At 38.9% G+C, this 21,276-nt stretch overlaps 1 protein-coding gene across 1 annotated transcript in view; it reads right to left on the bottom strand.

Moving 5' to 3' along the window:
* The window catches only part of SCUBE1 (signal peptide, CUB domain, EGF-like 1), a gene marked incomplete at both ends in the record, with an annotated part of 172,554 nt that overhangs the window by 42,298 nt on the left and 108,980 nt on the right, over positions 1–21,276 (bottom strand). Inside the window, one exon of the mRNA XM_009579193.1 lies at positions 3,876–3,998. Within this exon, the coding sequence (XP_009577488.1) occupies positions 3,876–3,998 (123 nt within the window). The remainder of the gene's footprint in view (positions 1–3,875; positions 3,999–21,276) is intronic.

Raw genomic sequence — 21,276 nt, 5'->3', positions numbered from 1 at the left:
TTCATTGCAGCTTTAAACAGTCTTGCTTGCTGTTTTGTTGCTGATGTGGTTCTAAAACTAATCTGAGTTGTTGTCCTGCTGCTAATTACTACAAAGGTTACAAACACAATCTCTCCTTGCTATAAATATAGCTATGTTGTTTGTATTATATGCTCAAAGGAGATGCAGGCCTTTTTTGCTAGGTTTATACAAACAGATCCGTTTCTTCCTGTATCAAAGAATTTACAATACCTTAGACTTAAGGGGTCTGTTAAAATAATACACAATAGATGGGTTTGGTATTGTCATACAGTGATTTCACCGTCAAAGGAGAAAAAAATCTATTTTTAAATTTGCGTGAAAAGAGAGACTGGGAAAGCAGTTATCAGTCTCCACAATATCACTGGCAGAGCAACGTGGATTCTTCACCTTCTGGGTTACAAGTAAGTTTCTTTTTAAATGGCTGGAATGCAGGGGAGGGGAAAGGAAGGGAAACCCCCACATTCTCCTTGTCTAACAAGGAGCCACAGCGTGAGAACCACTCCCTAGCAGAAATAATCTGTGATTGACAATGGTTTTCTTTGCAGCCAGGGCTAAAAATGGTTTAGCTGTAAACAGATAAATGCGGAACATTTTAATGCCCTTTACAAATGCAAGGGCTGCTTACACAAGCACTCTACTTGCAGGGTGGGTAGCTAGTGGCACCAAGTGAGCAGCAAGCTTCAGAGTTCCTGAAAACTGATGAATTTTCGTATCATGGTATGAGCACAAACACAGGAGAAAAAAATTTCTTGTAATGAGCAGATTCACAGAGGACAGCTTCACAAAAACTGAAGGTTTATTCTCCAGGCTGTCCAGGCATTTATATGTGTGATCTTAGGCAAGCTGCTATATTTGGCTTCACCCTTCCTGCCTGAAAAACTGAGATATAAATACTTTCCTCTTCACAGAGAGAATGAATGTGTGTAAGGCACTTGGTACGATGGGGTGGGAGCTCTGCAAACAACCAGAACAAAGACTAAGACTTTGATACAATTTACCTGCAATCTTAAAGTCGCCTCTGAGGTCTACAATGAAAGAATATCAAGGAAATGAGGTGAGGTAGGACAACCTCAGAATTTCACAGAGAATACGAAGGAATCTTTTTACTGAAGTATGTAAAATTGCCTTGTGCTGAAGTTAATGATCATACAAAGAAAGTTATGCAGCAACAGCTTACTTGTATTTTTCAACAGTTTGAAAAATGTTGCTAACATGAACTGTATCTCCGTGGCTTTGTTCTTCTTCACTGATTCTTTCCTGTGAATCAGATACAGTCACAGACTTATCAAGGGATTCTGCAGGTCGTAAAAGGGCAAGCTTACTAGCTATTTCCATGGACATTTTGCCTAAGGTTAGCAGAATCTGTTCCTTGATGTTAGTGATGAACTCACTTGGAGATGAACTCCCTACACACTAGGGAGGCCACCTGAACTAAATAGGACTCAGCCCCAAAAAATGTAGACTTCTAAGGTCCTAAAAGAGTACTTGGTAAACACGTTGATTCGTAACTGAAAGAAATCTTTATTTTAAAAATGAAAACCAGAGGAGAAAGGCAATGTTGACAGCAAGATTGTAAGTCATAAAAACTCTATTATGAATCAAAACAACAGATGCAACATGAACAACAGCATCTTTTATAAATACAAATTAGACTTTTCTTTTTCATGCATTGGAAAGGCTAATATGTCCAAAATAAATTTCCCTGAATCTCTCAGTAATGTTCTATGGTCCGTGTTGACTGGCTGTTACCAGAAAAACCCGTGGATGATTTATATTCCAGCAGAGTCACCCGACATTAATAACTATAACCACTTCCACTAACTATACTCTCTTTGCAGAGGAAAAAACAAAGTACATGTGATTCATACATGTGATCAATGATTTCTTGATCTATATTCACTTCCCTTCTTTCTTTAGTAGCAGGCCTACTGACTGCATGAGTCACCAATTATCACCTTAAGCACCAGACAGGAACTAAATTATCACAGTGCTCCCTCCACAAAGCAGGCATCATACCATGTTTACTGTAATCAGTCTCTGAGGCCCAGATACCTCAGACTTCAAGCAGGAAATAACTTTGTCCTCCCCATTTCACAGTATGAAGAACCAGCGTGTCTGGGACCAGAGGAACTTTTCCAGCCCCAAAATTCTCTAGGCTTGCACTAATCTATCTGTTACAGCAACAGATAAGCTACAGTTGATGAATCAGTCAAAGTACCATATAGAGGCAGACAGAGTGCCTGGCCTTGTGCATTGACAATGGAAAAAGCAGGATGGCCAGATCATGTTTGTATTTCCATGTCTGATCACAAGAGGGAGAGGAAGAAGATCAGCTACTGCTTCTTTCCTTGCGTGGTATGTACTGTTACCGGTGATGCACTCATTCAGTAACCCAGGCACACGAAGAAACAAAACTCAGCTGAACAACATTTACAGAGCTGTTTCTAGCTTCCCATTATCATGATAGAGATCTGATTATTTATAGGTAGCTTTCAAAGCCTATTACTAAGACTTTGCATAATAAACAAATAAATTTTGCACCAGCTCTTGCCTAACAAGAATGCAGGGCTTGACTTTTCTCTTGAGTTTTTCACTGGTGTAATTACAATGAATGGTGAAACCTCTGACTGATACCACAGTGAGAGCATGTCACAACACATGAAATTCATGAACCAGAAAGTATTCCTAACTATCTCTAAATACATCATGAAGGGAACATTTCTTTTTAACATTTTGTCCCCATTTTTAGCAGGTATATCAAAATCTGACAACTCATCCTTGTCTGACATGATCCTACAATGTTGTTTCTGCCTAGTCATGTGGCACTAAATGTGCCACTCTCAGCTCTTCCCATCCTGTCCCAGCTTGAAACCAACCTTGCACTGACTCCTTTGTGTCTAATCACACAGTCAGGGTGGAGTAGTCTTCTCAGATGATAGAAGTACCAATGAGAGGCAATGGAAAATTTTTTGAATGACATACGTATCTTCAGACCTTGGTTTCTCTTTTGTTGATGAACAAAGAAGCTCTAAAACACTAATGCTGTTTTGGACTTCATAACTTTTACGTGTTCAAAACTCATGCAAATAATTATGTATTAATAAAAAGGCAATTCCTGCACTAAATTTTAATTGAATACGTCCTCCTTCCCCTTCTCTCTCTGCTGATGCATGCTCATCTTTCTAGCCTTTTCTAGGAGGCTTTTAAAGAGTAAAGTTACAGAGCTCAAATGCTTAAAGTGTCATTTCTCCAAAGGTACATGGTTAGCACTTAAGTTGGAAATGGTTATACACTTTATTAGTCATAGAATATATAACATCAGATGACTTGGATAACAAATCATGACATGCACAGCAAACGATATAAAACACACTTCATTTGAATTCTCACAAAACACCTCCATTGTCCCTTCATAAACAGATTCTGTCATCAAAGGTGAGCTCACAAATTTAGACTCTTTTTTCAGTTTAAATGTTGCAAATGCTCTATCCCAATAAGTTACTCTAAATGACTCCGGTGTAAATAAGATAAGCCTCTGTCCCATTAAGATCACAGCAAATTAGAGGATTTGAACGTAAGGCTCTCTGCCTGAGCCTATTGTACTACACCACATGGATTTTCCCATTTCAGCAAGACACTGGCATTCCTACTACTAAAAACATTGAAACAAGACATTTCCAAAAATCTTCTAATCCCACCTTAGAAAGTGGAAATCTGGTAGGTCTCTTCTAACTTTACTTCCTATGACAGTAGGAATAAAACCTGTAGTACAAATGACTTGATTACAAAAAAAAAAAAAATCCACTGAAAATAACATCCTTGTTATACAAAGAGTAAAATAAACGAAGTATTACCTTGGCAGGTCCGTTCATCTGTGAGCAGTTTATAGCCTTTCTGGCAGCTGCACTCAAAGCTGCCAACCGTGTTTCGGCAGAAATGGTCACAACCACCATTGTTTACCAAGCACTCATCAATGTCTGCAAAGAATGAATGGGCAAAAATTTAGTTCACGACAGCAATTCAGTAGTTCAGGGCAGGAGTATAGGAGTTTACTCATATTCCCAAAGAGGCTGCTGTCCCTGTTAGGAATCAGGCTGGTCAGATGTATCCCTTCCCAAACCTTTCTCGCAAGGCTTACAAAGGACCTATGGGCTGAGTTGTTCTGGAGACAGAGGTATTTCTCTCACAACTGCAACCACCAGATGACCCAAGCTGAGGCACTCGTATGTTAAAGAACATTCAGGGAAGCTTTTTTGTAGATGTAGTGGTCTGCCTGACAGAAGACTTCAACCTGTGTAAGACGTGAATCCCTTACCTTACATAGGAGATATTAAAACCCCAAAACACATGAAAAATTGAAATAACAACAAATGCAAAGTAAAACATATTTGAATCCTGAAAAAATACTTCCATTATGCCTACATAAACAAATGTAGGGATACATTTGTTCAGAATTAGCATTATGCTAGTTTGTCCATTATGAACACAGTGTCACTGAATACCCATTTTCATGTGTCTAACTTTTTTGACTTGGTATAATAGAAGAGCAACTACGAGTGCATGTGAAATGTTGCTTCTTCAGTTGTTCTGAAGGCACAGCACCTATTGCCTTTATTTGAAAGCCATATATATGTATGAAGGATGGAATCAATGGCTCTTACTTTAAATAATGATTTCGAAGTGCATTGATGAACTTGATAAAACCTCTGTTCTAAATTTGAGACTGGTGACTCTACTTCCTCCACCTTATAACTTCTCCCAAAGGTGTTGAAGAACTGGAATGACCAGTCCCTTTTCCATCCCATAAAAGCTTGTGCAGTAAGTATATAATAGTTCACAGAGCCCCATTTGAAATACAGGGCATCTTTCCATCCTCCCCCACTTATAAAACCATGGATCCGCGTTTATTTGAAAAAGTACTTTTTTTTCAGGAGAAGAACAGTGCCAAAAAATAGCTCTTTTTAGGGATGCATACAGTGAAAAAGTAATATGTCATAGGGCCTTGGCTGCCCACTTCTGGAAATGAAAACAAGATCTTTCAGAAAACCAAGTGGAGAGTGATATTTCCTATTGAAAAGCCTCTTGCTATAAAAGCTTTGAAACTTTGAGGGAACAGCTGGCCATTTAAAAATCAAATCTTGCAAAATACAAATCTAGATGCCAAAAGAGCTAATATGTGGAGATGAAAATTTACCAAAGACAGCATGATGCTGGTGAATGAAGGGTGCATTTAAAAATGATTTGAATTTAGGATGACTTTTAATGGATGTCATTCATTAATTTTTTAAAACATATGATTACTGACATGGGAGAGTAGTATGGCTCTTACCACATTTCTGCATGTAAAATATAAACAGCAGCAAGAGGAGCGAGGAGGTAAATCTAGAAATTCTAATAGCTGAGAGGCAAATTCAGCCCTCTTTTCTAAATGGCACTTTGCTGCACTGACATTGACAGAAATATGCTCAGGAGGATGTACTACTCAAATAAGCAAGAACAATGTATATTGTTCTAAAGGTTTGCTTATGAGTTGCATTTGTGGCAAAGAAGAAGCAAATTTGCTCTGAGACCCTCTGAACTATACTACTGCTTATTACTTTTGTGTCTGGCTCTGCAGAGGAGTGGCTTTTGCATTCAGTCCTATTAAAAGCATGAGGGTAAAAAGGTAGGTAGCAGCTGTGGTGGTATTATGCCCTGAGTGCTTTGCACAAAGCCAGCTCAAATCTTTACGTCTCAGGTAACAAAGTTCTCAAAGTGATCTGAAACCAGGAGTCGCATTTGTTGTCTGTGGTCCTCCAGTTTTGGTGATTAGGCTAGCCAAGAACAGATAATCTTAGGCTCCCAACCTGATAAATCTGGTAAAGAGCACACTGAAGGTTGCTCTACATAATACCATGAGACTGGAAGCTGGTTTCAGCTGTGATCACCAGCACAGGTCAAAATCAGTAGTGAAAACACAAGACTTGTTGGCCCAATTCCTGCAGGCTGGCATTTCCATTTGCAGAAGTGATTCCTCCCAGCTCCAGTATGGGCAACTGGGATTGTGTTGCAGGTCTTATGATGGATTACCACAACAGTCCCATCCTTTTGCACAGCACAGGTGTACCCATCTATAGTTTAGCTTGCCCTGACAAAACTGTTGGACAAATGCAATTGTGAATTAAAATTACTAATATATTATGCATCATGAACACACAGATTCGTCATCCACCATGAAGAAGATCTTTTTTACCCATGATAAGAGTAACATGACCTTTGGGCTACTCTGCTGCTTGAGACTGCTTGAAGCAGAAATTACTTGCAGCCTGTCAAACACCATTCTGAAGTAAGGATTGATGTTTTAAACGATGGCCCCTGGATTTCACATGTTAAATTCCAAATTCCAGTCTCACTAACTTTCTTTTCAAGGTCTCTGAAAACCGTAAGGGACAAAAATGAAACCCTCCTGGCCTCAGAGGCTAGATTTGAAGCTGTTAATCATTGTAATTCCACTGACAATGGAGCATATCAGTTTTACACCAGCAATTCTTTGGAATAATCCTGAATCAGGATCTGGGTAAAACCTGGGAGAGTCCACAGGAAAAGAAAGTATTTATTCATTTCTTCTAGCTGGAAAACATGACGTGGCCTTTTGAAACCAGGACCATCAAAACAGAATAGAGGTCAAAACTGTTAGCTGCAAAAACATTCGAAATAACACAAACAGCGCCAATGTCTCTGCTTTCACTGTATTTCTTTCCACGGCCATAGCGAGACTGACAAGGCATGTAAAAATTATTTCACTCTATGGAGAGCAGTGCATTGCTGCATTTCACTTGAAAGAGAGCAGTATCCAACCATATCATGTCTAACTGGTTCACAGAAATTGCACCAACTCTAGATTCCCACTATTTTTCTTTCCATAGTTATAAATAATTCATGTTATGAGCCATGTGAAAATAAATGATTCCACTGTGTGAGAAGGTGAGGCCCCATTTATCTTTAAACTGACTGGTACCCAACTTTATCAAGTGCCTGTTGTGAACTTCACAGAGACTATGCATGTCTGTCTATCACGTAAGGAAAAAAAAACACAGTGGAAACCCATCATGGTATCTCTACCAGCTTTGAAATTACTTAGTCAAATCTCCCCATACTATTATTGGGATTGTCTGTAGAGGAGTCATAAACCTGATCTCTTCAAACATAGTTTTCAAGTGGTTCCTTTTCAACTGATGACGCAGGTTGCAGAAGAATGGCTCAAACTTTCCACAGTGCTCTGCTTCCCTGTATCCGTAGGAATACAAAAGTATATAAAGAACTGTATTTCTCCACGGGGGGGTTGTATGTAAAATGTCCTGATGATCAGTGTTCAGACAACATGCTGGTCATTTCAGACTAGGAGATCTGATGGGCTTTTGGTGCATTAGCAATGAAATCCCAAAGGATTTCTCTTAATGCAGTCAGTCAATGTTGTTAAATGATACCTTGCTCATACAAGCCCCTGATCTGCTACAAATACCAACTGATGTGCCCAGCACAAATGGGATGCTTGCGGAAATGGAAAATACAGACCAATGAAAAACCACAGAAGCATTAAAATTTACTAGTCAAAAATGTTAGGTGAAGGTATGGCATAACAGGCTCCTATTAGCCCTGAAAATGGTTCATTCCTCTCCCCCTGTGCAATTAAAAACAAACAAAAGCAAACATATGATTTGCACAAAGGTAGATAAAACCTTCTTTAAAGTTGTAATATTTGGGGGAAAAAAAAATCGTAACTATTAGTCTGGAGATGGAACTCGGCAACACCATCACAAAAGATGTAGGCCTGTGTGAACCCAGAAAGAAACCCTGGGTCATCTTGCTATTCACAAATAGTGGAGAAGCTCCACTCCAGCTTCTGTGACTCGCTGTCATCTCTATGTGCATTGCTTATAGCAAATCCCGTAAGCAAAGGCCTGGCATCAAGACAGACACTGTGGTGAAGTCAAGCACGACTATTCTCTGGATTTGCTTATGTGACCCTAGAGCCTTGTGGCTAGTAAGTCACAATTTTGATACGCATATCCAAGTACTCTTTTAAAATGCCCTTTCTTTGTAGCTATTTCACAAAGCTCTCCATATTCTTTTGGACACTCAAAAGCTAATTTCAGAAGAACGGAAGGGGTAATAATTTTAGAAGAATGAAGGAGGAATAAATAAAATAAAGTATTTCTGAAATAAGTGATTATCCTAAGTTTTCTGAGGATCTCAAAATATGAGGGAGGCAGTGGAATCAGCTTTAAATAAAACTTTTCAGCTTTGAATAAAGGAACAGAAACTCAGATGCTTTGTGATAACTTGCATAGCCACAATTTGACGAAACAAGCAGTCTGTTATTTTTCTTTTCATGTCCTTATGAAGATTAATGGGAATGACTGCTCCTGTTCCACTTGTACCTTTTTAAACTCTGCTCAGTGTAATTCATATTTGGAAGGACCTGGTTCTGATCAGCATGTGTGTGTACATGAGTGCGCGGATGTGTGCATATAAACTCAGAAAGAATTGCCTTGCTGCATACAAGTCAGAGAACAAATTAGAAGTAGGGATTTTAGGCAACTTAGAATTTAACATTTCACATAATGCTGCTTAAAGGCAACTGAAAGGGTAATCAACGTGCAATCTTCCCTTAGCTGTTGAACAATGATGGATATGGAGATTTCCAAAGCCTCATCACAGGCGGAAGTCCCTTTCAATGGCTGGACAAATATTTGAACTGATTGTGTCTGTCTAATCCTTTGCAGTTTTAAAATGTTACCTAGCTCCAGGAAAATAATATACTCCCAGATCAGCCTAAAATGATTACGGAAACTTCATACCCTTCTTGTTTTTATTTATGACAGCATGTTAGGATTAATAATGCTATTACCAGCATACAGTGGCCATCAATATAGACATATTCTCTGCAAAGTGGGCTAGTCTGCTAGTTCTTCTTATTCCCTGTTTTCATAATTTTCCTTTGCTTTTCTTTCCTTCTCTTTTCTCATGCTTCTACAAATCACCACTGTGCCCTAAACATTATAACTAGTGTTGCCTTGTTGACACAGGTATTAGTTCCCTGATGCATGCAGACCACAAAGCTTTTTAACCCCATGTCAGAGGTGGGGAAATAGAGGCACAGACAAACAAACTCATCCACACTTGAATCCAAGCCCAGTGCACAACGCAACAGACAACCTTGCTTAGACAGTGTGTCAATCAGCACAGACTTGCACAAAACACGCTGTTCTACATGTTGCTCTACATTACAAACATTACCAAAGCCACCAATGCTCAGATTGCAATTATTTTAATATTTGCCTGTCACTCTGCAATAAAATTTAAATATATTGAGTAACTCAGGATTAACGTAAGCATAACCTATCAGGCTACACTTGCAATGCTCTAAGTAACATTTTCCACAATGTCTTAAATAATGCCTGTCAGGGATATTTTATTAAGGTATAAAGATAATTTCATATCCTCAGACTCACTAGATTCAGTGCTACTGTGAGAAAATCTAAATTGAAGTAGAACTTAGGTTCTCCTGTTCCCTCCAGAAAACATCGAGCCAGCTGTTGTCTGGTAGTTTACAGGGAGTTAGAAGTCCTAGTTTCAGTTTTACAACGGGTTTGTCTACCAGTTTGGGCAAGTTGTAACACTCCTGTGCTTCACTTCATCTGTATAATGGGGTATTGGTAATTATCACTTGATATTTTCAGGACCAATACTTTAAAATGGATTATTATAATTGAACAGAGCATTATGAATCAAAGTTGCCTACTGTCAAAATTTTTTAGTCCAATTAAAGTTGTTTTTAATTTGTGGTCTGTGTTCTGAACAGTTTGATACAGCATGTTCCATGCTGGTAGTGTTTTGCCCTGGAAGATTTTGTGAATGTGTGCAGAACTGCATGGCCGTCTTTACTTTATGAAGTACATGTGCTGTTCCACCACTCTACCTGTGACTGCATAATTCATTGCCTCTAACATACTTTGCACATTTCAGGGAGGAATAATTCTATTTATGCAGTGTCTTCTACTTGAGGATTTCAAAGGCCAGCATCTTATCAGCTTCGTTACATTAAATCTACACAACACTTCTGCAGGAGAGATAAGTTTAATTAATTCTCCTTTAGCAAATGTGAAACTAAGGCAGGTAGGGTAGTGTGTGAGTTCCCTGCATCAGACAGCTACAAAGTGAAATAAGGCATACATTACAGCACCTCTAATTTGAGTTTTGCACTTCAGCGACATCCTCATTTTCCCTCCCACAGTGCTAATTAACTGTAATGTATGATAATCATTACTGAATTGAAGTTCCACTAAGTAGCAAATGAAGGTTCTCTGTTTAATTAGCTTTATGGCTAGGTTGTGGGGCAGGGCATTTTCCTAATTAACAGAATTAAAGCTCGACTGGGCAGACAGGAATGAGTGTAATTAAAATTTAATCTCCCTCATCCTGAAAACAGGCTGCCCGCAAAATAGAGAGCTTTGTGTAAATGCTCTTAGAGCATGGAAAGGTTGAGGCAGGTTTCAACACATTTCCCTCATGTCACTTTCTCCATTTTCACCTGTTATCTTTGCAATTTCACTAAGAAACCTGTCTTCCAACCCAGATGGTAATCTGTCACGTACGGATTTAGGTGTCAGCTATTCTCCTCCAGGACATATCCACTCTGACATTATCCACCAACCAATCAATAAAAGAGTCTGCCAGGCTGCCAAGAGATCAATCACCTTGTAAAACAAACATTATGTCCTATTATATTCTTATTACAGTTAATTAGATTTATAAAGCACGAAAAGCTTCGAAAGTGAAAAACTTAGAAATGCTGTCAGAATAGTTTAGGCCCTGATTTCTCATTTGTGAAAGGGAAGGGATTTACTAAATCTAATGTGAAAAGAAAGGATTTTCATTTAAAATTTTTGCTGAACACTGAATTCTTTTTTAAACTTAAAAACATGTTAGTGCAATGCTATGAACCCAAACAGTGCAAGCTGTCTTAGGCTGTGACACCAGAATGTGAAGTGGACTGGAGACATAAAGAAATAGACAGATAGAGTCTTTTACTGTCTAGGCTGAGCTAAATGCAAAAACTACCCCTCCCCTCTACCCCCCCCCCAAAAAAAAAAGCCATAGGAATCCCAGAAAATAAAGTTAGTTTTCCTCCTACTGTAACATTTTATCAATCAAAATGCTTTTTATAAAACTCTGAAGAAGGAGAAATAAGTGTGCAGTTAAGACTCCCATCTGTATTTGAGGACAACAAATAACATCTCTCTGTTTTACAAAGCATGTGGAAAGTACAATACATCAGACTCTGGGAAACTCAGATGGTAACAATGACCGTGTAAGTACATGCAGACCTGGAGGCTGTGGTTAAAATGGTGGTACAGAATTGTGCAAATACATTGGGCTGACTACTTATCTACCTTAGTTATTCACACAGCCACTATGACCATAGTAATTCTATGTTTAATGTTTCTGCATTTTATGCAGGAGGAGCTGAGACAGAAGTTGCTGAAGGTTACACACAATGGCAACAGTAAAGGAGTTAGTTCAGTGTCTCTTAAGGTATAAATCACACAAAACTGGGGAGCTGACATCCCTAGGCATCTTCTCTGTACTAGGTCTCACTAAAAAACAAGGTCTTGCTCTTACCGTATTCAATTTTTGCATGTAATCTCAATGAAGAGCACAGGGGCAAGTGAGCAAACTGTGCACTACTGGACCAAGAAACAAGAATCCCTAGACTTAGAATATTAACTCGATTTACCTTTACTCATAGTTGCTTTCATTTTCCCCCTTGGAATTGCTATCTGCTCAAGAAAGTTGTATGCTTATTTCCAAGAATCTCAGTTTCCTTCTAAAAATTGTGTTTGATTTAATGAAATAAAATTTAAAAATAAAACTATTAAGGACAGCTGAAGATATTGATGCTCTTTCTAAAATCACATTGAAACTATGCTAGCTTTCCTATGATATTGCTGAAAAGGACAGCTGAATGCAATTAGCCCATGATAATTCAAATGCCTCTTAGCTGATAATGAATCCAAAAACTTTCTGAAGACATTACTTCAACTAACCAGGCATCAGTTTTGTACCAGGGAAGACAAATACTTCACTGAGAGCAGGATCTAGCCATATAAAAAACAACCTGTATTTTATGATGAAAAAAGCAGTAATAGAAGAATGAAAAAAAATACTGTAAGTTTTGAATGTTGGTAGCTATGATTACATGAGTAGTCAACCCCCAAATTACAGAAAGCACAGCACACTTTTACATAATAAACTGTGGTTGCTGATCCTCAGGGAGCTTCATATTGTTGAATAAATGTAAGGTCTTTTCAACAACTGAAATGCAAAATATGACCCTCCCAAGCATTAATTTAAGGGATTTGGCATTTTCAAAAGGGAGGTTCACAAAGCCAAACAACAACTGCAAGTTTCCAGGGAACAGGGATATTGCCTAGTCATGAAAAAACCCTAACCTAGTACACATGAATTTATTTTGTGGGGATAGATGAAACCCTTGGGAGGGAACAAAACTGAATGAGTTACACGGCAGCTGACCCAAGTCTGCAATTTTTTAATGGAACATAATCTGTTATATTTGTCTGTCGTGAACAAGTCTACGGCAGAAAAATGAACTGTATGTCTTTAACCTAAAAAAAAAAAAAAGGGCAATTCCCCCCAAAATAGGGAAGGGGCAGTGAAAGTTTCACACACATTGTGGAGCAGATAAATTTGCAGCAACAGTTAGAAGGCAGATGTTATCCACAGTTTCATTTCTTGGATTCTGCTTTCCACCCTCTCTTCTTTTTTTTTGTCTTCCATTCAATTTTCTTCTTTCTGACAAATTTCACCTGTGTTGGTATCTAAAATTTGCATTTCCTCTCATTCTTTTAAATCCCATGGGTTTATCATTTCATTTTTCCTCACTGTGGCCTGGAACTTCAATTCTCTCTTAGAAAGTCTGGATCAAATTATGTCTAAAATTCACTGTTCTGATGCCCAGTCAACATACTGATAGGGAGTAATATCATAAGTTTCAAATTGATGTAGTGGGTATAGTTCGTTAAGGTTTGTTGTTTAAAAGTTAGGTAACTAACAGGTGTTGTGTTTGTAGGTATGTAGATAAATTGTGTATCTTGGAAGCATTATAAGACTGCAGTGAGCAGTAACCACGGAAATGGAACCACCTTATAAGGAAGGAAAGGAACAGTGAGAGACATGAGAATCTTTGGTTTGAATGATGTAGATGGGTTAGGAATGCTTCATGAATAGATAGGCCGGACATTCAATAGATAAAAGAGCCTTGAAACTTTGTACTTTCCATTAATTAGATAGAGAAGCTAACCTTGTAGGGTTGATAGGGAAGGTATACTGGAATAAGCTAGCCTGTTACAAGTGAAAAACATGTAAACCAAGCCAAGGGACAAACGGAGCATGCGTGAAGACTGAGTTCAACCAGAGGGCACTGTGATGAAGACTATCGACGACCACCAGAGGACCCCGAAAGACCACCAGAGAGTACAAGGGCGCATGCGTCGGGGACATTTGCATATGTTAATGAACTCTGGGAAATAACATGAATATTTAGATTATTTCTCAGAAATGTAATGAATATGTATACTCTAATTGCATTTAACCCTATGGTTACATGATTTGGCACGCACACTAGGTGGAGCGATCCCCTGTGCGTCCAGTGCTGCAATAAAGAATACCTGCTTTCTAAAACTCTAAATTGAGTCTTAGAGAGTTTTTTGGAGACGACTTCGTTTCAATACATACCCATCAGTCAGTGTCCAATTGCTCACTTTTCTGATCCCCTCCCTAGGCTTCTGACCACTTGCAGCTACCTGCCACCAAGAGTTTTCTATCTTTTCCTCCCCCAAATCCCACACATTTTCTGCTGGTGACCAGCATCTTTCTCTGCAACATCACCTCCACCACCTATGGTTTTACCACCGACTCTGCTGACCCTTCTCCTCCCTCTGTGCCTCACTCTGCCCCTCAGTCAGACACTTTGTCATCTTACCACATGCCAGATTTGCCTCTTCACTGACAACAGTCAACTCCCACTTTTCTTTAAAAAAGTGGGGAAAAAATTAGAATCCTAATTCTGAGTCACGTCCCAGTCTTACCAAGCCTTGAAACAGTTGTTTCCAGGGCGGCAGCGCTGGGCCAGATGACTATGGCCCCCTCACTGGACATGACACAGAGCTTTCTACTGAGCTGCTGCAGCTGCCTGCCAGATGCTGTTACCATTTTCCTCATACTGGGTTGATCTTATCTGTTCTTTGTCTTGAGACTGGATAACATCGATGTAATCATATAAAATGACTGTGGCTTCAGCAATAAGGCTATCATAGACAGGCCTTAATGTTTGCTTCTTTAATCCATGTTTAGGTAGCTACTTGAAAATGTTTTTGTAGCTACCTGGGAGCTTGTGCTCTGGTCTGATTTCCTAGCCTTATCCATCTCTTTTAAAACAAGCAGCTCTTTTGATAAACTGAACCTGACCATTGCTCCTCCATCAGTTACTCAGTCTTCCCTCTCTCAGTCCTGATCTTTATGAGGGTTTTTTTGGACATAGATGGTCTTGCATCTTGCTCAAGTCCTACCAAAACAAAAATAACCTCAAAAATGCCTCTGTTATTTAATATTCCCTTTTGGCTTTAGTCTTCCATTTGTCACTCCTATAAAATAAATTTAGAAAATTTCCTTTGCATCTTCTTCTTTCACCAACTACAAGTCTACCTGTTACCTCTGCAGCGTAGTCCATGCATATGGTTGATTCATGTGCCAAAGAATTCCCTGTAGAAGCATTTACTGGGTTGCACTTAACATAATCTTCTCGGTGCTTTCCCAAAGAGGTTACAAAGCGTGTGTTCTCAGAAACTCTTGCCACTACTCAAGCACTGAACAGGACCACTGTTTTCTCATGGCAAAAGTCCTAATTTTCGTCTCATTTAATGTTGTTTTCATTACTTTTTTCTTTGGTTAGGCAGCTGCATCTATTGTTTCATAGTCCTAAATCACCCATTGTCTGCCTTTGGTCACCTCTTTGGCACAAATGCCTCTATTTTCTTAATCATATGGGTTTTGTCAGAAGAAGAGGAGTATTAGGAAGGGGAAGAGACAGGGAGATCCTTTGCTACTGCTGCAACATCTACCCAGAAAATCTGTTGGTTTCCATAAATCACTTGAGCAGTCTGAGATTCACACAAATCTGCCTTTACCAAGGAGCTATCTGCTTGCTTCCTGGAAATGGCATGTGATCTCATGATGCTTTAAATATGCAGAAGCACTGGAAATGGTCAGAACTTGTTTGTCAGAAGGCATTTTAAAGAAAATTCAGCTATTTTAATTGAACATTTCACTGCACATTTAATCTGTGCACCACATACATAGCAAATGACTATTTCTGTTCCTCCTAAAAGCACTAGTCTAGTTACTGTTCATTACCGTCATTCTTCACATCAGTCTCATGTTCATGAATTTATTTTGGTGCTGACTTCTCATGCAAGGCAAAGACATTCCTCTGTCCATTCTCCATTCTGTATCATACAATTTCTGCATGCAAACATATGAGAGGGTTTTGTATTTAATTTTTTTTCTTGTTTTTAGGATAAAATATGGACCTCAGGCACCAGATTTGTATTTGCCTTGTGTTCAGCACGCAGAGGGCAAAGGTATTTTTTGTTTTGATTCATGGCTGTAGTGGCTTGTGATCATATCTGATCTCTTCTATTTTCTGATAGCTCTTTGTTTACATGTACAGAGAAGCAAACTCAAATGATGTTTATATTTGAACATGCACTTCTTTCTAGTTACAAACACTGGTAAGTTGTTATAGCTTGAAAGCAGAGTCATGTAAGGGGTCTGATGGAAGGAGAGTTGCTGTATAACGAATTATGAAAATAGATCTTGATTTGACTATTGGGAAGTTTACTCTTGGTTTAAGTTGATGAGAAGCAGGGAGAAAGTCATCAGGGAGAAAGAATGGCGCAAAATAAACCACTTCAGTAAACACTTAAGGGTTGTTAAAAGACAACACATACTTTAATAACTAACTTCTAAAACTCTACCCCCTGACTCCAGACAGCTTGTGAACTGGCTTTGACAAACAGGTTACTGACCGCTATTGACAAAACTCAAGGAAGTCTGATTCCTCTGGAGTAGGATGTTTTTCTGAGGGAATGACACAGAAGGTAGAAGGAAACCAGAGAGGAACTGGAATTTTGTGCTGCATTGACTTTCACATGGGAGTGGAGAACACAGGCCTCTCTGCACCACTGCATTAAATCCACTTTTTTCTTATGTTTTGTTTCTATTGTTGAGATCAAGAAGAGTCACTTTATCCCTCACTGGTCAGACTCTGAAGGGAAGTGGAATGGGTAACCCAGTTCAGATAGATTTTCAAGGCAAGTAAAGTGGATACCCTATAGGCTGGGATTAGACTATTTGCATGTGCTTATGAGCATGTTATTGCGATAGGATGAATTCAGAGGGTGCCAGCTGTTCCATGCACATACCTTTAAGCTTGTGCAAATAGGAGGTAGCTTAGCCATATGATGTAAAACCTCTAATCCCATTTGGAATTACCAAGGCTGGATGTGCTTATTTTTCCTTGGAGTCACCTATTCTTCTGACCATATTCTAAAAAATGGGACACTGTGGGATTCCTGAGAGAAGTAAAAGGCACAAGGTCCAAAATCAAAGTTGATGACCACTGAGAGCTGATGCATAGAAAAGAGGACAGACGTTCTAGTTCCGGTATCCACGGCAGCGGCGAGATGGGCCTTGGGGATCAAAGGAAGAGTCACAGAAGGTGCAGTCTACACAAAGGCCTGAGGATGACAACCTCTATTTTAAAAATGAAATAGTAATTTTCAATGCCTTTTTTTCCGAGGTTCTTGACTTGAAATCCCACAAGGATTCAATTTTCTGAGATGTCTGAGAAATTTTCCTCTAAAAAGCCTGAAGTGTATCTGGTTGATCACCTAAAAACCTTGTATCACTTGCCACTCCCAGGAATCATGGTTAAAATGTTCTATCTGCTTGGGTCAGCTTATTCATAGGGGGTCTAAGCACTCAGTGTACCTCAATCTGTTTCCATTTGCACAGTTTTGCATTTTTTTTCCAGTGGAAGATACCGAAATAGTAAATTAAAGCCTACTGAGAGTAATCCTGTCTTTCCCCTAGTTGCTTTTGATAGACTCTATGCAACATCCATACTATTGCTCTGGGATATCCCAGAGCAATCCAACCCAGATAGCTTTATTTATGTGCAGCAAGCAAAGAGAAACTACTTATTAGCTTAAATGAAAAGCTGCTCTCACTAGTTGTCACTGTACCTTTCACTGAGAGTAAGGCTAAGGGACCATTTTCCATATGCTACTTTCCAAACCAAACTATGAATATAAGGCAACGTATCAGCAGAATGTTAACAAAATTTAATGTGCTGTACACCAAATTACTCTAGCATCAAGCAGCAATGCTATGAACCAGTATTAAAAGTAAGAGTATAACCGCTCTATTAACTACATAAATTATCTTAAAGATATGCCATAGAAGTAAATGGCCATTTCAGGTGCTGCAGTTATCAAGGGAAATGTAATCAAAAGAAAAGGGAATAAGACAAGCAGGTCTCTGCCCCTTCTGGCTTTGCCAGACATCCTCTTCAAAAAACCCACTGCTGCTTGTAATCTTGTGACTGACATTTATGCTGACATTTGCTGGTACCGCAGCACTCCGACTGCAGTGGAGGTGATGACTGCCAGCAACTTACTTCATTTGAGTTTATTCTTTCACACCACTTGTATGTATGTTTTTTCCCTTTTTTTAAGAGAGCACTGGAAAATGCTAATGGCTCATTATGGCTAATGGCTCATAATATTTATGTTCCTCAAAAACGGTATGTGTCTAATGTGCAGGAAGCTAAACTGACCTCTTCACGTTCTTAAAAAAACCTCTTCATGTTGCTAGAGAAAGGTGAGCTGGAAAAAACTCTTCTTACATGTCCCAGGACCTGCTCTGGGTGCCAATACAATACCTATTGACACTAATGCCATGTAATGTAGAGCAGGCACCAATATTCCTTTCACTGTGTGGAGTATCACAGATATCACACTACTAATGGGAGATGCACAGAAAGTAGCCTGCAGATCTCAAGTAGGAGTAGTCAGGTAGCTATGAACAGATTTGCCTCTGTAAGTAACCTCTAGAAGTTTAAACTCTTCAGGAGATCATTTAAATTCCTTTTAATTTAAAATGCTGATGTATGTGAATGAATTCAACAGGGAACATAATTCCAGCTTTATAGCACAGTATCTTAGTGATTCCAATCCAATACGTTCCCTGAAGTTACGCGAAAGCTAAATATCTAAATTCTGTGGCTGTGCACCTTCAAATGGCAGTTACATACTTCAGCCGGAAACTTAGGTTACCTTTCAGCATGCTATTTTAGTGATGTCTTCTCTAATGCTTCTTATGCATTTATGAAAAAGTCATGTACATCTTTGCTAAAATGATGGTCTCACTTAAACAGAAACCTAAGAATTTTCTGTGGCAATCTAACCGAGGAAAACTTTTTCTATTTCGGTGACTGCTTTCAAGGAGGTGTCTTTATAGCTAAGGAAGAAAACTAGAACTGTGCCCAAACCAAAAAATTAAAAAAGTTCATTCACATGAATTCATTTGTGCCTGTCTTGCATTTGCCTCTTACGTGAGACAAATCTTAGTTCAGAAGACCTGCTGCAAACCTATAGACTTGATTCTAAAGTCATTGAGACACTTATATGATGTGAAAAGTGTGACTGTATCTGCCATTTAAATTCTATCTGCCTTGGTGCAAACTTGACTGATGCATATATTTTACAGAGGTTATCTTGCACAGGGATATAATTTACTTCAAACTTTTACTGGCATGTAAAAAAAAAGTCAAGTTGAGTCAGGGATATTAACAAAACAAAACCTGAGTTCATCATAGGTAATTACTCCTACTGCAAAAACCTCCCCTTTTAGGCAATCAGTGAAAAAAATATAGTACTGTGAAACTTACCCAATCAATCACAGTCAAACAAAGGTAGTATCATAACTCAAGCAAGCTAATAGTTGATGTACCAGATTAACAACTGCATCTTACTAATAATAAACAATAAAAATAACCTGCAACTCCTTCTGGTGTTCCTTTTTAAAAAAAGAGGAAACATTTTCAGTTTCATATGAATTGATCAGGACTGACACGATGCAATTCTAAAAGCTTTAGTCAATTTAATCCAATTAAGAGAAAAAACCTAAAACAAATTTTAAGTAATTTCGACTAATGGAATGATGGAGGAAATCATAACTGTTCACAGATATTCTGTAGCCAGGAAATGAAGCCAAATTGGCCAGCTAAACTGTTCATTGTGAGCTTTTCACTTGGTGTTAGTGTGTTCTGAATGAAAAGAGAGGAAAGCCTTCAATATCTGAGTCATATTCTCGTACCAAACCGATGTCAAGCATTAACTTTAAACATTTAATTTAATGAAACCTTTCAGTTCATATTTAAGAAAACGTGACATATTTTGCTTCATTGGAACTCACTCTGTAACAAACTCTTTCCTCACAGAAACAATTCAATTTTCAAAATTTAATTCACTTTCAGGGTTTCACTTTTTTGTATCCAAAACCAATTTAAAATGCATTTTCCTGCTGCAACAGGCTGCAATTAAGAAAGATAAAAAAGAGCAATTACTATGTCAACCTAATAAAGCCAAAGCAAAAATTCCCTTTTATTTCAACAAACTTTGATTCGGTCCTTTGACTGAAATTGTTCATTAGTTTCTATGCTTCTGCTCTTCTTTTCTAGATCGTTTAATGATAACGAAGGTTACAGAGTTGAGTAAGTGGATAAACCATTCAATGCTAAGGTATTTCTGATGCTCCCACTGCAGCACAGTCAAGTATTTAAGCATGTAAGTGCCACATTTCTTCGCTGCATCTGAATGCAAAAGGATGGGGGCCTGTTTCAAGGAAGTAGAGAGCACACCACATTGCTGGGTAACCATGACAATGAGACAGCAGGAAGAAGAAATGTTTGCCTAAACAGCATCCAGTCACATAACCCCAACGTAATACTGCTCTAGTTAAACAATATGCCAGAGGGCTAAGAAGGGCTTACTTAGTGTTGCACAGTAAATAAAATACCCCATCTCTAAGTGGAGACGTGTAGGGCCCTTTCTGTCTCCTAAACACACGTCCATGAGATCACCTGGGCTTGGCAAAGATCTATTCGTGCACCTGAATTAATATTGCTGTATTTAGCCACAGCTGGTGGCAGATTATCAATGTAACATCATATTGCTACTAAAACCACTGACATCCTAGCCCAGCTGAGTATCTACCTCCCCAAAATCCCACTGTCAAGCTTACCTATGAAAATGATGCAAAATAGAAAGTTAGCTAAACAAAATAATACACATCTTGCTATTACAAAACATCTATGGGGCATTGCAAAGTTAGGTGGCACTTTATAGATGTTTACAGTAAAGCCATCTTTGAGATGTGGCTTTTGCTCCACAACCCTTAGAAATCCAGTTATGCTTCTCTTCTCTGCTTAAAAATTGTATTTGCTCTGCCATTTGATTCTAGGAGTTCAGCAAGTGCTGCACCCTGCACAGTTCCTCTATGTCTATGTGTACAGTGCTGGGAAGCTGCATTATTCTGGGGCACAAGACTACCTTGGGGGCACAGTTTCTTTGTTAAATCCCTGAGGCAGAGATGGAGCACATCAGGCACACGGTCCTACGTTTTACACCATGCCAGATGCCTGTGGCCCCTCCTCTTGCTCTAATTCACTTCTTAGAGAACCCACAAAGAAAGCCCCTGTCTCTCTCAGATGTCTTTTGCAGTCATTCCCAGTCCTTCTCTACTCTAAGTCCTGGAAGAAGAATTCTCCCTTGCTCAGCTTGTCTCCCATCCTTCTGTAGCTGCCCTCGGGCAAATGAGCCCTTTATTGTTTGATCCAGTTTGGCAGCTGATTTAAACAATCTTCAGAAATCTGTGCTAAGTCTACTCTAGTCTGACTTCACGCCTCTTGAACCCCACAAGCTTTTTGCAAATGAGTCTCCTGCTTTATCAGCTACATAAGTTGTATTTAATATAATCAAAATGCTAAACTGATGAATCTTCTCACTGAGGGCAGATTACAGCTGGATGCATGAAAAGGGTACTCAGACGGAAGGATGACCAGAAACCAAT

The sequence above is a fragment of the Fulmarus glacialis genome, unplaced genomic scaffold (genome assembly GCF_000690835.1).
Source record: "Fulmarus glacialis isolate BGI_N327 unplaced genomic scaffold, ASM69083v1 scaffold7086, whole genome shotgun sequence".
NCBI lineage: Eukaryota > Metazoa > Chordata > Aves > Procellariiformes > Procellariidae > Fulmarus > Fulmarus glacialis.
The sequence above is the reverse complement of the archived record's forward strand: the minus strand, read 5'-3'. Positions and strand labels throughout refer to the sequence as shown.